General features: G+C 39.2%; 1 protein-coding gene across 8 annotated transcripts in view; it reads left to right on the forward strand.

Moving 5' to 3' along the window:
- Positions 1–17,973, forward strand: part of SUSD1 (sushi domain containing 1) — a 43,647-nt gene that overhangs the window by 11,653 nt on the left and 14,021 nt on the right. For all 8 annotated transcript variants that reach the window (XM_057426042.1, XM_057426035.1, XM_057426041.1 and 5 more), the window contains 4 exons: positions 7,929–8,023; positions 9,429–9,618; positions 10,583–10,677; positions 11,779–11,965. In XM_057426042.1, the coding sequence (XP_057282025.1) occupies positions 7,929–8,023; positions 9,429–9,618; positions 10,583–10,677; positions 11,779–11,965 (567 nt within the window). The remainder of the gene's footprint in view (positions 1–7,928; positions 8,024–9,428; positions 9,619–10,582; positions 10,678–11,778; positions 11,966–17,973) is intronic.

The following is a 17,973-nucleotide window of genomic DNA, read 5'->3' on the forward strand; positions in this document are numbered from 1 at the left end:
CTTCCGACTGCCTGAGAAATCTCATTAGAAGCAGAGAAGTTGAGAAATTCCCCTGAGCGTGTTCCCTTTGACAAATAATCACTTCTTTGTTTCTTAGGCAGGGATTGCTATGGAACGCCCTTTATTTGTGTTGTCTGTTGCATTGTCTGTTGAGGTATATAGCATGTGTATATATGTATTCAAGTACATTTAGTAGTATCTGGTTTATATGTTTCAAAATTGCTTAACAAAATTAATTTTACTGAGAGATGCTGACTGGATTAGTGAAGTCTGGCAATAGTCAGCTGAATAGCAATCTTCCTTTCCCAGCCCTTGATCTGTATACGTAAGCTTAAGACACTAAAGTGCAGAGAACATACCAACAGTTAAATGCCTGCTGTGCAGTACGCTCAACATGTGAGTCTGGGCATTCTCTATAGCTTGTCTTGGAAGAACTTCTGTTTCTCCTGTGGAGCAGGAATGTATGGTTTATTTTATTTTCATTTTCAGAAATGGTGTGATATTATTTCAGGCACTTACTGTGTTGACCTCTGGTGGGTTTTCATGGTAAACCTTAGAAGTTTTTTACAGAGTGGAAAAATTATCATCTTATAGGAATAACGTTTCAGTTTGCTTCAAAGGAGGGCTCTGACTATAAAGCACCGTAGCATGAAATGGTGGAATGCAAGGTAGTCTGACACAGTAAGATAGTTTTTCCCATTGTGCATTTCAGAGGAGAAAATGTTAACTTGAGCTTTTTTTGTTAGTAATACTTACCTTACCAAGTGAGATTGTTCTGGATGTGATGTCTCGAAATGAGACATCAGGTAACCCAAGACTTAGAGTTGCTTTTCATAGAAAAGAAAAGTATGAAGTCTTCCCACTCATGTTTTACTTTTTGAGTGAATTCTGGCCATAAGATCGATCAATCAGTCAGTCTGTCTGTCTGTCTAGCTGTCTATGTATCTATTTATTATGGCTGTAAGAAGGCCAGAAAAAAGGTGATCTGTGCCTTGGCTGTCTGATGCTTGTTCCTAACAAGCTGAAGTGAAATATATGTATACTGTGTATGTGCATGCATGTAAACACACACACACACATCTATACAGTTCTTGAGAACTTGTATCTTGGTCATCCAGAGAAAGTTAAGATGAATTATGGTGAATAAGGTGCTTATGAGGTTGCCTTGCTCTTAATACCAGGTACTTTTTCCAATCTTCTTCAGTTACAAAGGTGTCAGTTCCTGCACAAAGGGAACAGTGTGTCTGATGCTTTTTCTATGTTAATTGGACAATTGTTAGGGATATTTTGTAGGGAAACATTCTCTTCACCTACTGCAGCTCTCCTCATCCTGTTCGCAGAGTCCTCCCTTCTACGATTCATCAAGCTTTTTTGAATTTCCCAGTCCCAAGTCCTAGAGATATCCTTGTCCGGAAGAGCATTTTCACTGCATCTTAAACCATGACATCTATCTTTTCTGTAACAATTGGCTGTAGTCCAGCTATAAGCACACAGGCTGGGTTGGCTGCTGCTCATTATTCTGATCCTTGAAGACTCTTTCTCTAGAAAACTCCTCTACATCTCTTGTCTTTGGAGGTTGCTAGTATTCTGTTTGTTCGCCTTATTTTTATCCAAGGAGAAGAAAATACAAGTCTGGATTAAAGAACAACTTTCAGTATTTAAATAAGTCTTCAGTACCACAATTCACTGTTATTAGAAATGCATTCATTAAAGTGGTTTTGATGTGTTAAGTGAAACACTGTCCTTGCAAAAGAAGCAACTATTGCACATGGGTGGAAAAAGTCCATGGGTATGTAAAACAGCTGGAGGGAGGGAGTTAATCTGGCCTGCATAGAAAAGTAACGCACATTATTAGTAAAACATTCCAAAACTCAAGTAGGGGGAAGCAGCTGTTGTAGAGAACAGGGGAAATTGACCTCTGTTTCCCTTTGATGCTGAGTATGACAGCATGGCAATCTTACTGGTAGGTTCTAAGAGCCTTCAAAGTCATGTTAGGCAGTAAGGGCAGTAAGCACTTGAAAACATTGCAGAAGAGGAAAATAATACTGTGAAAATAATTTAAAAAAGGCCTTGAAAAAATCAAAAGTGAAATCTGAATCCAGTCTGGAATAAATGGGGCATATTCATCCATTAGGTGTAATCTAACTGTAGACCTACAGCAAAGGTAATTTCCATGCAGCTGAGAGGGTCTCATTGCTTTCTTTTCAATACACAGTTGTTTTCCCTTTGCTTTCACTTTCCCTTCTTCTGCAGTGCTTTATCCCTGTTCCCAATGGCAGATTTCCTCTCTAGCTGGAATTCTGTGGGATGTCAGTTTTTACTCTCTTGTACAATCATTACCTGTACAATAAGAGATGATACAGAAGGGCAGCTGGAATGTTTCTGGGGGGGCAGTATCAGTAATTTCCTCACAACAATGAATGAGTAACTGTCACTGTCCTAATTTCTATTCCCAGCTGTAGTGTGAGTAATTCATGTCAACAGTTATGAGTTTAATGGAAAAGGTGTCACTTGCATCTGTTGGCACTGATTCAAAACCCATGGTCCTGTAGGAATAAGAACCCCACCAAACAATTAGGATAATTATAGTCATCAGTGAAAAGAATCTTGTAAAGTTCTTGTAAAGGCCTAATTTGATACGTTAAATCCAGACATCTGGTAATCTAGTAATTTCTTTAATTGCCTGGAAAAACAGGTGTATTCTGTGTTATGGGAGGTGCTGCTTCTTAAAGTGATGAAACCAGTGACAGTTAAAACAAATAAAAAAGTATAGCTTTTTGCAGGGCTTATTTAGGCTTTTGTTTATTTGTTTTGTTTGAAACCAGTTTAATAATTACCAAGTTTGTGATGACAAATAGTAATCTTGGGATTCTCCTTCAATTTGGGAGTAAATCATATGCATCTCTAATCCCAGTCTATCTAATCCTGGCTAGTCTGACACCCTTGATTGGTACATCTTTCCTTTGTAAGTGTGCTCACAATTGCATCTCTTGTGTTTTTTGTCAGTCTGGTTCAGTGCATGAATTACTCTGCTCCTGGATGTCTCCTGGTAATATTTTTTGACCAAAGGAAGTAGTAAATTGTTAGCTGTCTGTCTGCTCCTTCCTGAATGACTGTCTGCTTGCAGCTTTGCTGTTTCTTTGTGGATTTCTTCTGTGTAAAGTTTGGGGCTGAAGGTGAAAACCTGCTGAAATTTTACAATCCTAGTTAAAATGGAAGCAAGTATGTTACTCAAAATGTGAAAAAAAAATCATAAAAACTTACCATGCTGCCTTAAAAGGTATGAATACTGAAGATATGTGTTTGTAAAATAAACTCCATGTGTGTTTGCAAAAGCTCCTGTGCAAGAGGAATTTGCCTGTGTGCTATGGAACAGGTGCCTTGAAACAATCTGGACAGAAGTTGTCTTTAAAATATTGTTTGCACTTGTTTCATTTCTCTATCTGAACATAAGTGTGGTACATGTTAATAGCAGATGGCATTTGCAGCATCATTCACAGTTTTCACAGAATTGAACAGGCAAAACATACAAAAAAGCTAATATTTGGATTTTATTTTTTCCTAAATTGCATGTATGTGTGGGGATTGGTGGGAAGAGATTAGTAAATGAATTTGTACATGTGGATGCTCTTTTAGCTACTTGCAGAAGATGAAATGTTAGATTTGAGCTGATTCTATCTGATTTCTGATAAATACCATCTTCCCATGCAAGTCCAGAAATACTTCACTGATAAGATGTATCTCAAGCTGAGGTCAGTTGTAGTTAAGGGCTCTTTCAATTGAGGACTAGTGGATTGTATATGTGAAAGAAGTCATGTGGTTTTAAACATAAAGTTTAAACGTAAAGTTCTCTCTGAGTTAAGGTTTAAACATAAAGTTCTCTCTGAGTTCAGGTTTATTTCTGAATCAGCAAATAATAACACTGAGTACTAGGACCTAAACTTGCAGAGGATAAGTGAAGGATTAAGGTTGGTCTTCCTAGAACAGGGTTAAGGCAGAAGAGCGTAACACTACAGGCATTAATGCACTGGCTGTAATTACTATGATTTTCCCACTTGCTCATGCATAGAGAGACCCCCTCCTTCCTAGCAGAGCTTTTAAAGGTGAAGTAAAGAAGACTGAGATGTCCACTCTGTGTTTTCCTTTTTAGAAATAATCTCTTTGGTATTCTTAACATCAACTTTCTTAACATTGTCGTCCTCTAATGGTCACTGAATCCCTTTGATGCTCACTTTTTGCATTCTCCCATTTGTGTTCTCTTTCCCAGTACCTGTCTTTCCTTGCTATTTGCATCTCTGTACCCTCTCCCAAATTTGCCTTTCAGTATTTGACTCCTCCAGGATCTTTTTACAGCCTTCTGTTCTGGACTCCAGCCATTTGCATGTTGTTTCTAGGACCTTATCCCTTGGCATGTGAAGGAGATTGAGGTTAACGTAGAGGTCTGTGGAGCAGCAGTGACATCCAGTGGTCTTCTCGCTTAATCAAAGGATGAAATTTCTAGTGCTGAAGTATGGGTAAATTGAGGGTCTTCAGTCCTCCCATCTCACTTCTGAGTCTGAGTGAAAGCTTTTGATCAAAATCAGGTATGTTGAAGACTCAACTGCTGAGGCCAGGCAGGTACAGAGAGTTCCTAGGCTCTGTAAGTCCCTGGTACTGTTAGATTTCACAGTAGAATTAAACTGTCAGAAAACCTGGGGCCCTTTAGGTGCGAAAATAGTTCTTTCAGAGATACTTTTGTGCTGTTACTGGGTACTGTGTTTAATCTATTGGGATTAGTATTAAACCAGACACTTACTGTACATTTGATTATCCCTAGTGTATGATCAGTAAGAGGGAGAGAAAGCAGGCTCCTTAGAAAATCCATAATGTTACAGTGTTTGCTCTGTGCATGCTTTTCATCCTCTTTCACTCCTCCCCTTTTAGAGTGGAAACTTCTGAGGAAAAGTCTGCCAGGTATTATTTGGATGTATAGTAATTGCATGGTGGCCTTACCCTTCTGAAAGTTCAGAAGGCATAACAGAAAAAGTGATGTAGATACAGAAAAAATTCTGTTAGTTCTGCCCTCTTCCTTCCAAGGAGACCACTTTGTAAGATTTCTTTCCTTAATACATGCCATAATCACTTTTTTGTTGTTTGCTGCTTTCTTTTTCTTTTTTTTTTTCCCCATGAGTAGTTTATAAACTCATGAATCAAGTGCCTGATTTTCTTGCTGGGCAGTCTCAGAGATTACTTTTCTGGTTATGCATTTTGATTCAGATCTCATGGCTATGCAGACTTCTCCCTCTGGCTGTGGTCTGATGAGTTATTTTTACCATCCAGTCTTTCAATAAAAATGTATCTGATTTAAAGAATACATCTGATGACAGCAGTGAGGAAACTGCCTAAAAAAGAACAGATGAGTTGATCTACCTGGCTGTGCTTTTTCTGTAAGGCATAAGCCAACTCTTCTGAGTGTAAATTAACACAGGTTTGTTGAGGGGTGTATCTCTGGTTGCTACAACTCTACTCCACACAGGCTTAATTCTGTGGACTTCATTCTTTTTATCTAATGTTTGTTCTGAAAAGTTATTTTATAAACTCGTGAATCAAGTGCCTGATTTTCTTGCTGGGCAGTCTCAGAGATTACTTTTCTGGTTATGCATTTTTATTCAGATCTCATGGCTATGCAGACTTCTCTCCCTGGCTGTGCTCTAATGAGTTAATTTTGCCATCCAGTCTCTCAATAAAAATGTATCTGATTTAAGAACACAACAGCTGAACATGCTTTTTTTGCTCTGTGTTGGTACAGAAGTCTTAATACTATGGAGTTTCTAGACATTACTGTGAAACATAATAATAAGTATCATTTAGAGACATCTAATCACACAGCCATGTGTGTGGAAATTTGTTCTGAAGGACATGCAGATTAATCTCTTCTGTTTCTAGAAGAGGAAGGTTTCAATAGCATTTCCATATTTAACCACAGTTTGGCGTTGGGGTAACAACAGGTCTAGGGAGTGGGGCATCTATTTTTTGAATATGTGGAGAGGGAGATATTATTAGAAAACAGTTTATGATGGTTTTTATAAAAAAAAGTGCTGCAAAATACTTAAGCAGTTACACTTTAGTTCTGAATGAACTGCCTGTATGTAGGAATTTTAGAGACTATTGATGTATTGATTTATTTCAGTGTCGGTGTCTTGTCCATGTGCTCCATGTGAAATGGCGATTGAAGTTTACATACAGAGGAACGAGTGCCCTGAACTGTGCTTGCTTTTACAGCAGGACATTACTCCCAAGTATTGAGTGAATGTTTCTCAAGTATCTACCAAGGCTGTCATGTAAAATCCCTTAATTTTTTTCAGCACCTAGTAAGGGCGTTTTAGCTTGGAGTGTGTATGAGGTTAGATTTGTATGACCCTGGTCTTGTACTGGAAATAACAAGAAAATATGGTAGTAGGGCAAAGGAATGAATGTTTGAAGGCTGGTGAAAGAAAGAAGAGGAGCAAATACATTTATTGTCAGTCTGAATTGTGACCAGAAGAAGCTTTGTTCTTAGCTCTGGGGCGATTCTTCATTACCTTGTCATGTGAAGGCAACTGCTCTGTCTGATGACAGCAGTGAGAGAATTGCCTGAAAAAAACATACGAGTTGATCTGCCTGGCTGTGTTTTTTCTGTGAGCCATAAGCCAGCTCTTCAGAGGTTTGTTGAAGGATGTAGCTCTGGTTTCTACAACTATACTCCACACATGCTTAATTCTGTGGGCTTCATTCTTTTAATCTAGCGTTTGTTCTGAAAAGCATTTCACTGTGACTATGTTGTATAATTTTGTTTATAATCAAACAATGAAAAATGTTGACATCTTTTAAAAAAGCAACCCAAACAGATAAGGAACCAAAGACATTAATTCAGCTACAAAAAGCTCTTTTCCAATCTTACATAGAAGCTTTCTTGAATAGCTTTGATGCAGGTTGTTGTATTTAGAAGAGCATTTTTTTTAAGTTTGTTGGCTTATAGGCAGGCTCTTTTTCTTAGACAGCTCTTTTAAATCTACACTACTTTTTTTATTTGCTGTTTAATGAGCCTTTTAATCCATGAGATCCAGTGGTCTACAAAGTCTTCAAGTTGACTTGTGAGTGGTTCATTCTTTAGAAGACAGATCGTTGCATATCAAGAGATCCAGTCTCTGGCACTCAGGTTCAAGGAGAATACAGAATGGGTGGCAGTAGTGGAAGTGGGGTGTTTATTGTTCTTCATTTCAGGTGGTGTAATGCTGTCATAAGCAACATCAGCCAGAACTGTTGGAATACCTGGATGTGGTGCAAGTTCAGTGTATTATGCCTAGGAGGAAAGTATGAAGCAGAGCAAAATGTGTTTTCTCATTGACTATTTTGTCTGCATTGGTCACATGGTATGAAAGATTCTAGTCTTCAGCATATGCTGAAAATCCTTGTGCAAGAAGCAGCACTGTTGTATATGTATGCTTTTATATAACAGAACATATTAGTGGTCTGATAGAGTTAATGAGCTTATTCCTTTGCTAAGAGGAAATTGTAATGTAGTTTTAATGTCCTCTTCAAAGTCATTAGGATTGAAATGTTCTACTAAAATGCAAGCCTAGCAAAATATTTTGTTTTTACTGGTCGGTAGTTTACTTAATGCTCATTCTGTGTTTAAGGACTTTGCAGTCATTTGTTTGGAACATACTTCTTCAGTTAGCCTTGTATTTTAATTTTAGCAGCTGACACACTTAAGGTAAAAATTGCTACCTGCCTTCTGTCTGCGTCATTTTTTTTTTTTTCAAGCGTGAAAAAAGACCCCCACTAAAACAAACCAACAATTTCCCTCCTCCCCCAAACAGAGAAAAAGAAATAAACAATTGCTCCAAACATGTTAAGATTTGCATGAGAAATAACTTTTCATTCCATGTTCATGTTTTTGCTCACAGAGGAGGAATTATTCAGTAATTTGTCCATATTCAATGAAACGTGTGTGAAGTGGGAAAGGAAAACTGGAAGACTAGGAGTGCAGAAAACATACACAGTAAGTGGGGCAGTATTTGAGTTTGGGAGTAGCTTTGTCCTGGTTAATTCTGGTGAGGCAGCAGTGGAGATTAGTTTTGTGGCTTTCTTTAATTGTTTCTCTTGCTCTTCCATAGAAACCTAAAAGTGTTAGGAAAGAAACAAGTAGCTATTCTAAAGTTAGGTGAAAAACTCAAAAGTAAATCACCTAAATATCTTCTTGAAAGTATCTAAGAAGTGTTTCAGCACAACTTGGTTTTAGCAAAATTCTGTTGTAGAGCTCAAGGTCACATTGACATAGAAAACATTGCAAAACTTGGGCTCTGTCCCCCTCTGTGATGCAAACATTTCAAGTAAACAGTGTATCTGTCACTTGCAGATACTGGATGTAAGTTGTTAGAAATGCAGGGTATACTGAAATACCATACTTTGCTCATGAGGTTCAACTATCTTTTATTTGGACGTTTTGGAACTGTTTTCCATGGAAATAGGAAACAACCTTGGTAACTATTTTTTACCCCATTTATAAACATAAGAATAAAAGTTAAGGTATAAATTCTCAGAAACAAATAGTTCAATCATTGTTACCAAAAGCCAGTACAACATAAGAATTAGTATGTTTTGAGAATGACAAGATCCCAAGAAAGGTTGGGTTGGTTTTTTTGTTTTTCTGGTGGGGTTTTTTTGTGTGTTGTTTTGGGGGCTTTGTTTGTTTGTTTGTTTGTAGTTTTGGTGTGGGCTTTTTTTTAGTTTAGTTTTGTTCTGTTTTTTGTTTTTTTTTTTAAATGTACAAGTAGGGGGCAAAAGAAAAAGGATTTCCAGGATAGGGAAAATACTAAGGTTGAGTAATAATTTTGGAAAACAATCTGTCTTTCTCTTCCTGTGTTAAAATTTATTTTTAGTTTCTGTGCCTTTATGAGGGACTGCTGAGATGGAAAAGCCAAATTCCCAATTGACCTAATGGTTCAAAAGTAGAGCTTTTCATATACCAGTGGCAACTGGCAAGCTGTGTATCTCTGATGTAATGTGCTCTGTGCACATGCTTTTTCCTGAATTCGGCTATCTGCAAGATGCTTCACAATAGTGAAAACTGCGTATCAGTTTTTAGGTAGTACAAACTTACTAGTACAAACAAGTATTAGTTTGCATGTAGGTAGGCATAGGATGCATGCAGTAAAGTCCAGAACACAGTCTGGACCTGGACTGCCTTGAGCTCAACTAGATGAGTTAAGGATTAATTTATTAAGCCATCTTGTTGTACCAAAACAGTTAATCACAAGCTTTTTTTTTTTTGGTTTTTTTTTTTAATTGAGCTGATACTCTAAATCGGATGTAATCCTAGGTTCTCAAGGCTTAATTGAACTAGTATTCTGAATTTTGGAAAGCCACAACCACTTGTACCATCGTTTTTGTTAATCCTTCAATAGTTTCACATACTGGGCCAGAGATGGGATGAGAAGATGTTCTCAGAAGATGTGATATTTAACATCACGACAAATGAAGATAATCCAAAGGTGTGTTTAGATCTCGACTCTGGCAGTAACTACGTGGTGAATATTACTACAATTTCTTCCACAGACATCCCTGTCTCAGTTATATTAGCAGTTCAAACAAAGGGTAGGTTGTGTTTTCTATTCTCTGTGCTTATAGAAGAATTTACTGTGCTGCAGAATTGACTGTTTTGAGTCTAGCAGACAGGATAACAGGCTGTCTCCTAGACGATCGCATTCTTTATGCTGGCTACACTCACATAGCCATCAGCAGCATTTTATTTTCCTGCAAGAGGTTTTTCTGCACACTGTGGCCATTGAATCTGTGAGCAAACATAGCAGTGGCAGTAAGTGCCCTTCAGAAAGGTTTGGCAAATTCACTTCTTCAGGATTTGTCTTCCAGCTCAGGCATGATTGGTGCAGTGGCATTCCTGGCTACATGCTGGAATTTCAGTCCGTGGTACAATGCTTACTGGTTTCTCTTCCTTGTCTTGAAAACCTATTCTCTGCCTATGGGGGGATTTGCTGTTGCTGAGCTGTGTGATACTAATCTAAATGTGGGCATTATAGATAATGTTCCTATGTTTAGCAGTGATGAGCAGTGTTCTGGCAATTTTCCAGTAATTGTAGAGAAAACATGTTCTAATAGCAGGTTTCTGTAGCATTTTGGTCATGGAAACTTTAATCTTGCTGTCTGACATATTAATTCTGATGAACAGACCTTGAGAAATGTGTCAAATTGTTCTATGATAACTTTACTTGCATCAGAAGGTCCGAACCCCTGGAACATTCTGTCATTTTAACCTCCCTAAGTCTGGACAAATAAGTCATACCTTGATTTCCTGAACAGCATGCTTGGCTTTTCCAAAAGCCATTTTCCCTGGAAAATGTTTGTGCTTTATTTGCTGTGTTTGTTCATTCAAAAAGGTTCTACCTCCTTCTCAGAACAGAATTAAAATAGCCCCCCTACCCCGTTTTGTTGTTTGTTTGTTGTTTTTTTTTGTTGTTTAGTTTCAGCTGCTCGTATTCAATTAAGTTGAAGAGGTGAAGTTTTTGTAATAAATTGTTCCCATTTTTTATTGTCTTTACAGTAAAGGAAGCTTTCAATAATGTACTAATTTTTAATGATACCTGCTTGAAATGGCAGAGAAATGTCAGGGGAACTGATGTGGAAGACAGATATTCGGTAAGTGTATTTTGAATCTAGAAAACAATTGTAGCGATCACCTATGTGAAAAAAAATTCAGACACTCACTGCTAGCAGTGTTCCTCATTCTAATAACAGCTCATAAAACCTCAGGGAGTAAGCTTGCACAGCAACCTTCAGCAAAGAAAGCAGCCACTATCCTCTTTTGTACTCTCCTATTTCTTGTTTAATTTTTTCCCCGTTCTACTCTATTTTGCCCTTCCTATGTGTACTTTCAGCTTTGTCATGTTCAGGGCTCAGACAGCTTTATTCCAGTTCCACAAAGACAGTCCACTGCCTGGTGACAAGTCTTCAATCTTCTCTCATCCCAGGAGGGCGTTTCTACATGAGCTGTCTCTGACAGGACTCTTGACCATCTGCTGTTGTCTCAGATATCTGTGCTGAGGTGCTCAGAGATAATCTAGAAGCACAAGATCTATTTAGAGGAAAATTAACACATTATTAAAATACAGCAGGCATTTTAGTTTTCATTAACAGTAATGGTCACGAGAGGTCTTAATAATTTCATGATAATTTGGAACATCAACAACAAATACACACAAAATCCAACTGAAACAAAAAAAAAAAACACAACAACCCCATGTCTGTAAGTTTGCCTGGAAACAGAGCTGTCTGTAAGCAGATCCTGGAGAGGGTATTTAGCATTTTGACATAGGTCAGAATGACTTGATTTTGACTTGTTGTTAGGGTCAGGCAAGGTGTTCATGTGAGGTTACTTCTGTAACTTTTCACCATTTGGGTGTACAGTAGTGAAAATACACTATTACTGGAAGCCTGCATGTTAGCAGGAAATCAAGACTTAGAGGAAACCACATTATAATAAAAAAGACTCTAGACTAGGAGGAGAAGAAATGAAAGAACTAGGACAATGTCAGAGATGGTCAAGAGGGACTGCAATTCCTATCAAATTTAGGAAGCATTTGAATTTGAGTAACTGTCAGTGCCAACATTTTTTGCAGTCTCTATGCAGTGGTGTGTTTTTCTGCTCTTTCTTCTAATTTAGAGCATGACATGACTGAATGCAAGTGATTTTTTTTTTTTAAACATTGGAATTTCCATGCTGTGATTGTTTCGTTACAGTTTCATGTGCAAGGCCAGCGTTGGTATCAGAAAGAGTTCTTTCATGAAATGATCTTTGACCTTACTACACACAAGCAGGCTCCAGAAGTTTGTTTTGATTTGCAGCCAGGCACCAATTACTCTGTTAATATTTCCATGGCAGCTTTGAATTTTTCATTGCTTGTTTCCATAACAACACAAATCACAGGTAAGTCCTGCCATTTATTTTATGTATTTATAAAAGCACCTACTGGGTCTGAGAGGCTCAAGTGAAACAGCATGGTTGACTTAGTATTGTATGGTGGGTTGTTAAAGTGCTCTTTCCACGCTCAAAATTTTCATTGCTGTTTGTTTTCACAAATTTCATATTGTTAATAGTCCAGCAGCAGAAGAGGGAGAGAAATGAGGGTGGAGTGTTTGGCACAGCAGAGATAAAGATGGTTTGATGGGTTAGACAGAAGATTGGTATCTAGAGGAGCTATCATTGTAGAGGCTAAGTCACTTTTTCAGTAGAAGTTCTCTCCACTGTGGAGATAGAAGCACAACTACACTTCCTATGGGTATTTTTAACAACAGATTCTCACTAAAGTCTGCAAGGATCCAGAGTGCATAGAGTCCTGCAAGTACCTCAGACAGATACCTTAATCTCTAATTAGTAGAGTACAAAACATGAAAGGCATGTGAGCAAATAACATTCTGTAGGGAGAGTCTCAGCTTCACTATTTAGCAAGATATTCTTATGGCACTGAAATGCTACAATAAAAACTGTGTGTCATTTTTTAGCTCATTTTTTTGTTTAGAACAGTTTTACACAATCCCAGTGCTGTCAGATTTTTTGTATTAGGTTGTGAAGTGTAGTGTTTGGTGCTAGTATCATTCTTCGCACTGGGGCCACAAATTGGAATGGCAAGAAACATGAAAATTCTCTGAATGCCTTTAACTCTGATCAGCCACTAGATGGAACCAATTCTCTTCGATTGCTTACGAAGTCCACCCACCATGGGATTGTGATGGTTTTGAAATGGATAAATGACCATATTTTTAACAGTGAATGTAAAGTTTTTAAGTGTCATGAAAGGCAGAACATCCCTTTAAACATCTTTAAGTTTTTTAAAGCTACTGTTTAGGATATACAATGACTGGGAGTTTTGTGGGGATTTGGCAATGAAATTACGCAATTAGTTTTTGGAAGTTGACTTGCTGCCACTCAGAAGTAGCATCCATGAGTTCATGAGTATATGTAGCTTTGTATAAGCTAATAAGCTGTCTCAGAATTTGGTTGACTGAGGTAATTTTTGAATACATACTCAGAGTAAAGATATAGCTCTTTACTCTTTCATCCTGTGATATTTCCTAAACTCTGCAAGATTGCATCATGTCACTTACTCAGCAGAGCTCTAGAGAGCACTTTGCAGCAGGTGCTATGTGAAGTGGTATTCGTGCAGCTGGCATGTTTCCGTCTCTGCTGACTTAGTGCTTAATAAATGTACATGCATAGCCCCAGAAAATGTCTTCATGTAAAAGTCAGGTCACTTAGAAGATCCTGCTATGCGAGCCATTTTGTATCTGGTAGGTAGTTTTTTCAATAAGCAATAAAAGATAGGTGCTGTTCTGTCATTAGGAATCTTCATCCAAAACTTGTCATGCAGACAATTCATATTGTAGGTTTGTTTTTTTTTTTAATAGAAGCCAAAAAATAAAAATAGGTGGTTTTCTTTTTATGGTGGTTGAAATTGAGTGAAAATTAAAAAGCTAGCAGTGATCATGCTGAAAAGCTCACCAAATAATGAGAATTTTCAAAAGTGTTGAATTTGTTGCTATTTCAGTTTAACCAAGATGAAAATGATAGAGTTAAGATAATTCTTCTGGCAGTGTCCCTTTGACTTCTGTGCCTTATGTTTTGGGAATTGCATTATCTATACAAGCAACTTTATATAAAAGTAGTTTTAATTTTAGAGTAGGCGTATAATTTGCTTCTTCATTTGTCCAATTATTTTGTAATCATGTATGTTGTTATACCAGATGGTTGTGTTTCCATGGTGGGTGGAATGATCTCATCTGCCACCTTAAGCCTGAAACGTGTTTTTTGGCTCTGTTGGGTTTCTGGCTAAATGGTACTGTGTAAGTGTAAGATATTCCTGAAGCAAAGAGGCTCTAAGGAACCTGAGGCTTACAGAAGTGTTTCACTGTTAATGTACTGGAGGTGGCCTCATTTGTTGTCCAAGGTTTCATACAGCATCCTTTAACAAATGCACCATCAGTTGGTCTGTTTCCCCATCTGGGGGCAAATCCAGATGTTGCGCCTCCTTGTCTTCCACATGCTTCCCACATTTTGAGACTTTGGGAAATCTTGACTGTAGAGTTTGAACTGCTGTGAAGAGGCATGTCCCAGGCAGTTGAATGAACACTGCCTAAGAGACTTAATTTCCTGACAAGGATAGACATCTGTAAATTATTAAAGACTGCTGCAGAATACAGTAAGCATGTAAATGTTAGCCATAAGTCTTTGCCTTTTTTCAAAAAGGAAGATTTGAAAATGCATGTTAAGAAAGCTATTTCTATATGCTGAATATCTGTATCTACATTTGTATCTCCTTTGAATGAGGATATATTACATCCATAGTATTTCTAAGGGAAAAAAGCAAACATATGGGACTTAAAAGCCTGCTTTTATCCCTGGCAAGTAGCAGCCTTTAAAAATAGTTCAGTGCTGAATACAAAATTGATGTTGCCCATCATCTTGTGGATGGTAAGTATACTCTAGCAAATGCTTCATGGATCATTGAAATTCTACTCCTTTCATACTTCCAGCAACAGGCATCTTGCACAGTCTTTTATGTTGTCTTAGCTTATTTTAGACAAGCTCTCAGCACCTCTCTACTTGAGATAAGACATTGAGTCAACTATGAAAAATGATTACGCAATGATTATATTGTAGTTGTAAAAAGATGGTAGCAAGATTGTCTTTTAAGCAAGAGCGTTAGTGTCTGTTTCCAAATAAGGAAAAGAGTGTCTTGTGGGTGTACTTTTTCATTCATTACTTCTGTTGGGATTTACTCTACTTACACATGGCTTTGTTCCTTTTCCTTTATGAAGACCATTTGTTAGAGGTTTTCACATATAAATTTAAAAAGACATAATTTTGAAACCACTTTCAAGTGTTTGAAAAAAAACAAATAATAGAGAAAGATGTAATGCTTTTGCTTTTGCTTCTAATATCCTAAAAGAAACTTCTTCAGTTGAGCTGTTTTAAAATACTGTTGATGTTTGAATCTGTTTATATCTGCAGGATATGTATCTGCAGGCCACATACTCTTGTGTGTGTATACTCTCTCTCTTATTATGAACACATAAGTCAGAAAGTGGGCTTGCAAGCAGAGAGTCTAGAAAGTGACTTGAATTAGAATTAATTCTATCATGTACTGAGTATAATCTTATGGAGCCCTGCACTTTCATCTGAGTTTGCAAGAAACGTACTGCATTACAGATCAGGTTGCGATGACTAATTTGTTTGCTTGCCCATAGATGTACACACAAACAGAAAAGATGTTATTGTTCTGCTCTGTTTGTATGATGAAAAAGATTTACCCTCATCCTTTCATAGGAGGACTTCTTTAAAGTCTGGGAAAAGATGGACAAAACAAATTACTCTGCAGTGAGGAAGTGAAAGGCTGTTGGAGAGCTCTTAGCCTGAGATTTACTCTGACAGCATATCATGTTCCTTCAGAGAGACAGTCCATGATAGTGTGCAGCTTCAAAGCACCAGTACTGCAGAGGAGGGAGTTTCTGATTTATGTAATAGCGAACGTGAGGTGATTAAAACCTGAGTCTGGTTTATTTATTTTTATTTTTAATGTAAGGAGAAAATTAGCTGCCAATCCTGTAAACACTTTCATAGGATCATAGAATAGTCAGTGTTGGAAAGGACCTTAAGATCATCAAGTTCCAACCCCCCTGCCATGGACAGGGACACCTCACACTAAACCGTATCACCCAAGGCCTCGTCCAGCCTGGTCTTGAAAACTGCCAGGGATGGAGCATTCACAACCTCCCTGGGCAACCTATTCCAGTGCCTCACCACCCTAACAGGAAAGAATTTCCTCCTTATATCCAATCTAAACTTCCCCTCTTTAAGTTTTAACCTGTTATTCCTTGTCCTGTCACTACAGTCTGTAGTGGAGTCCCTCACCAGCATCCTTACAGGCCTCAGTCAGATACTGGAAGGCTGCTGTGAGGTCTCCATGCAGCCTTCTCTTCTCCAAGCTGAACAACCCCAACTTTCTCAGCCTGTCTTCATATGGGAGGTGTTCCAGTCCCCTGATCATCCTCGTGGCCCTCCTCTGGACTTGTTCCAACAGTTCCATGTCCTTTTCATGTTGAGGACACCAGAACCGCACACAATAATCCAGGTGAGGTCTCACAAGAGCAGAGTAGAGGGGCAGGATCACCTCCTTCAACCTGCTGGTCACCCTCCTTTTGATGCAGCCCAAGATACAGTTGGCTTTCTGGGCTGCAAGTGCACACTGCCGGCTCATGCTCATTTTCTCATCGACCAGCACTCCCAAGCCCTTCTCCGCAGGGCTGCTCTGAATCTCTTCTTTGCCCAACCTGTAGCTGTGCCTGGGATTGCTCCGACCCAGGTGTAGGACTTTGCACTTGGCATTGTTAAACTTCTTAGGGTTGGCATCAACCCACCTCACAAGCGTGTCCAGGTCCCTCTGGATGGCATTCCTTCCCTCCAGCATATCAACCAAACCACACAGCTTGGTGTCATTGGCAAAATTGCTGAGGGCGCATACATTTCATATGTATGTTCATGCGTGCACTTTGTATTCCTATGCAGGCTGTACAAATGCATGATACTTAAGTTCATATCCATGCCTCCGTTATCTAGTCCAGTCCCTCCTACAGTGAGCTGGGACATCTTCAACTAGACCAGGTGGCTCAGAGCCCTGTGAATACAACTTTGAACACTTCCGGGGATGGGGCACCTACCACCTCTGTGGGCAATCTGTGCCAGTGTTTCTTTACCCTCATAATAAAAAATTTATTCTAATACCTAGTCTGAATCTCCCCTTTTTCAGTTTAAAACCATTACCCCTTGTCCTTTTGTAACAAGCCCTGCTAAGAAGTGTCTCCCCATCTTTCTTACAAGCCCCTTTTAAGGCCACAATAATATCTCCCTGAAGTCTTTGCTTCTCCAGGCTGAAAAAGCTCAACTCTCTCAGGCTTTCATGATAAGAGAGGTGTTCCAGTCCTCTGATCACTTCTGTGGCCCCCTCTGGACCATCTCCAACAGAACCATGTCTTTCCTGTACTAAGGAGTCCAGAACTGAATTCAGTATCTATGTGGGTTCTCACGAAAGCGGAATAGAGGGGGATAATTACTTCCCTTGACCTGCTGGTCATGCTCCTTTGGGTGCAGCCCAACATACATTTGGCTTAATGGGCTGCAAGACCACGTTGCAGGCTCATGTCCAATCTCTCATCCACAAGCACCCCCAAATCCTCATCCCTCAGCCTGTATAGATACCAGGTTGCCCTGACCCAGGTGCAGGACCTTGCACCTTGGCATTGTTAAACCTGATGGCGTTTGCAGGGGGCCACTTCTCAAACCTGTCCAGGTCCCTCTGGATGAAACCCCTTCCCCTCAGGTGTTTCAGCTGCAAGAACTCAGCTTGGAGTCATCAGACCCAGGGCTTAGATCCCAACAGTTTACTAAAGCTCAGTTGTTCGCAGCTCCACTTCCTGTTTTGCTGAGCTGCTGACAGTGCTACCTTTCACTGACTTCAGCGTTACCTGTGTAAGACAGCAAGGCTTACTGAAGCAGTTAAACACATCTGAAAACGCGTACCCCATCTCCTTTGTGAGGAAGCAAGGAAACGCTTTCTGTTTATGCTCTGCCTGGCTCTAAAAAGTCACTCAGGAAGCCTTGAAGTTGGTTGTTTCTGGGCACAGATGAGCTTTGGATCCTCAGCAGGGAGAGGGCACAGCAGCTGGGCAGCTGTTGCAGTTCCCATATCCTGGATCTTACCAGCCTGCTTGCCTTCCCATCCTGCCCACCCCGGTGTGGAGCAGTGCAGCGTGGGCTTTCCTGCTGCGGCTTACTCCCAGGTTTGCTCCTTGGCCCAGCATTGCTGTGATAGGAGCTGCAGGTCCTGCAGCTCTTGCTGCAATAAGGGGGCAGTGCCGGTGAGTGCCTCTGTCAGCGTGAAA

This window comes from Pezoporus wallicus, unplaced genomic scaffold, assembly GCF_028554395.1.
Source record: "Pezoporus wallicus isolate ANWC-B61680 ecotype Strahan unplaced genomic scaffold, APGP_CSIRO_Pwel_v1 scaffold_8224, whole genome shotgun sequence".
NCBI lineage: Eukaryota > Metazoa > Chordata > Aves > Psittaciformes > Psittacidae > Pezoporus > Pezoporus wallicus.